Consider the following 3,164-nt stretch of genomic DNA (forward strand, 5'->3'; position numbering starts at 1 on the left):
GAGTGACTTAGTAGGTAGGGAATGGTTGGATAATGTTCAAGTAATATGGTAGTCAAGTTGTCCATGTTTGACCTTCAATAAGGTGTATATATGCTACAAAAGCATAAAGAAAAAAGGTTCAAGCATTGGGTTTTGCTATGTGGGCACTAAGTGTCCACATAGCAAAACCCACATAGTTGAACTTTTTTTTTTGGAAGGTTTTTTTAACTCCTTTTTTCATCATGTTGATATTGCAATTGAGTGACATTAATTCTCTTTTGCTTTTGTAAACGATGGCACTTGTCTACATTTATTTATTTCCTTGTTTTCCCAACCATTCAAGGGCAATTGGAATTTCGACCTGGGCCACCAAAGAAGAAATATGTGCCCCATGTTGTGTCACTACCACCTTGAATATCATAGCACTTGGGATCTTCAGCCACTGTTTGTAAACTAGATACATTCTGAAGGGTGTTCCCTGCATCCACCCACTCCAGATTCCTTATGTAGGCCGCTTCGTTGGAACCAGCTTCTGCAAATTTTCCGCTACCCATTTGTGTTGTTGCAATTGTGTGCTGGCCGTTCTGCTCCTGGTTCAGGATTTCTCCTCCCCATTCCAATAAGGTTGCAGAATCAGATAGATGTGTGAAGAGGGATTGAGGCCAATAGCCTACCAATTCTCCATTGAATTGCAGCCACCAGTTCCCTGTTCTTAAGTCCTATGCATAGAAATAAAACACATGTGAAGTATTAATCTGTGGTTCTTCTTTACTACTTACATGAAAACCGTTGAGCATATCTCCAAAAAGTATCATATACATGAAAATATAGTACAATGTCATTCACATCCTTGATTAGGATCTCACTTTGAATACACATAGCGTAAACTCCAATTGCTGACCGTCAATCGTAGATATTGGAGAAAGAGTCCCTCCTACAGCTACATTGTTGCTTGTTTGTACGAACCCAGAACAACCCAAATTGTAACATCCTGTCCCGTTGTAATTATTGGCCTGCAAATAAGTTGAATGTGGGGTTACGTGAGGTCTGGCAAATGATGAAGTCAACATAATGTGAATGTACTACATGAACTTACGAGTGCATAGCACAAATCTGACCTTAAACTTCAAAAACAGTACTTGTTGCAGTTTGTGCTGCTTGTCTTATCTATTATACTTAGGGCTGTTAATTGTCTATTGTGCCGTGCCGTGCCAATTAAACTTTTGGTGTCACTATACACTAGCGAGATATAAGATGAAGCAGTGCAAGCACAGTGGATTAATTACGGTCTGGTAAACCGGTCAAGTGGTATTAAAGAGGTACACATGCTATTAAGCATCAACTTACAGTCCAGTATATAAAAAGGCGAGTGTTGTTGTCACCATACATTGATGGGTAGACCTGTAGCATATAGAATGCATTACGATGAGAATGTATTACTATGGTGAAAGTTTTGAGGTAATGAAAAAAATGACAGAATGCATTACTAATGCATTCACAAGGTGAAAGTTTTGAGGTAATGAAAATATAGGAGAAGTGTGAAATTCTGTTTGGATATAGTGAAGAGGGATACTGCATACTTGCCAGCCCGCCTCTATAGTGTTCAATTCACTACCAGAACCCGCCAAAACCCACCATTGGGCAAGGCTAAATTCGGTGGTGAACTCCACATTGGGGTTCCATAAGTTGAAGGTTGCTTGTGTGCCATAATACGCTTGCTCCCCGTTGGCATACCCATAAGAATGCTACATACACCGCGCAAACCGGGAAAAAACTCAGTAATCTGAAACGAGATCTTGATTGACTGTCATAATGAATCACGGAATTTTAATTTTTTTTCCGTCAAAAAAGTAGGTCATAGACATATCTACAGGTGCAAGCTGTCTGACCACAGACCAAGAATGTTTATGAAAACTTTGCAGCTCCAGTATAAGTACCTAGCAGCTACACTCACCTGGTGATCAATTCCTCCAACAACCTGAGGAGCTCCGTAGAACTTGCGGCCGTAGAGTCTTGGTGAAGAACCCGTTCGTAGGATATCATCAATCGTAATGCGCCGAACAGGAATCGTGCCGTTAAGGCACTTCCCATTTTTCTGCCATAACTGATAGGCTTGCCTCGTGTGGTGTCGAGTAAGAGACTCGGATCGATGAGGAAAGGTGGAAGGGGCTTCCTGCCAAGGAAGAAGCACGCAAGCAAAGCTGGTTTTTACTGTCGCACCTTCTTATTCGAGACACCATAGTTTAACGTTTTGAGGACAGAAAGCGAACGTCAACCAAGTGAAATGCTCAGGCTGACGCGCTAATTACTAGTGTTTTAGTGTTAGTTCCCAGTATCTACCTGAAGCTTGTGGTCTTTTAGTAAAGGGTGGTCGAAGGCCAGCTGCGTGGAACGGGTTACGCAGTCTATTGTATCTCCGTCGGAACTCTGCACGGCAGGCGCGGAGTAAATACTGCTTGAGCTCGAGCGTAACAAGACATTCTCAATCTTGCATTAGATGGGGTGGCATTTTCGTGAATCATCCTTAAGAGTTATAGTATACACATAATCATAATTACCCGGATGGTCTTCACTGCAGGCTTATTCAACTTGTGAAGATGGTCTTCGATGCTGGACATGTCCACTTCCTCGACCTTACTGCGACTGCGAGCCCAGGCTAAACGAGGAAAATTGCAGCAAAGTATCCAGAGAAGTATAACATATAAAGGAACATACAGAGGACGGAGAAACTGTCCCATGATTGACGGGTATTGGTGAAAACTGTAACAAGAGGCTAGAGGCTATTTCAGCTGCACTCTCATCTGACAGAACGTCCTCTCCTTACAGAAAGGTAATAGAAGACGACGATCCAAGCATACAAGATGGTGTATCGTCGATTAAATTTGGCCGCAAAGAGTACTTATTATATATGGTATAGCTGAGGTGGTCGTGCTGGTATTTCTTGCTCCGAGGACTGGATGAGCACTGTGCTTCAGTAAGGCGCATGGAGGTCATCTTCGTCGTGACCGAAAGATCATGAATTCGCCTAAATTTCACATGCGATTCAAGAACTGCGATGACAATTCAAACAAGAGAAGCTTTGTCTAATATGGTGCGACCCACGCGGGAACAAGGACATCTTTGCATGGCCGGAGATAAGAGTCCGTCAATGTGTCGTGGTCGATGTACCGTGTCGTGGAGGGATG

At 42.6% G+C, this 3,164-nt stretch overlaps 1 protein-coding gene across 2 annotated transcripts; it reads right to left on the reverse strand.

The window, feature by feature from the left end:
- Positions 1–260: 260 nt before the first annotated feature.
- On the reverse strand, positions 261–2,940 carry LOC147903905 (protein neprosin-like). 2 transcript variants are annotated; one of them, XM_087372857.1, is made up of 6 exons: positions 2,538–2,940; positions 2,320–2,406; positions 1,934–2,152; positions 1,560–1,724; positions 1,327–1,380; positions 261–698 (listed from the first exon to the last, which is right to left on the reverse strand). In XM_087372857.1, the coding sequence occupies exons 1-6, from the start codon at positions 2,715–2,717 to the stop codon at positions 318–320; spliced, it is 1,086 nt and encodes a 361-aa protein (XP_087228983.1). In that variant the 5' UTR covers positions 2,718–2,940; the 3' UTR covers positions 261–317. The 2 variants fall into 2 exon arrangements, with proteins under 2 accessions (XP_087228983.1, XP_087228984.1); XM_087372858.1 differs by lacking the exon at positions 261–698 and adding an exon at positions 859–1,026.
- Between the last annotated feature and the right edge of the window lie 224 nt (positions 2,941–3,164).

This window comes from Dipteris shenzhenensis, chromosome 3 (genome assembly GCF_047967505.1).
Source record: "Dipteris shenzhenensis isolate YYH24624 ecotype China chromosome 3, Dip_SZ_1.0, whole genome shotgun sequence".
Classification (NCBI taxonomy): Eukaryota; Viridiplantae; Streptophyta; class Polypodiopsida; order Gleicheniales; family Dipteridaceae; genus Dipteris; species Dipteris shenzhenensis.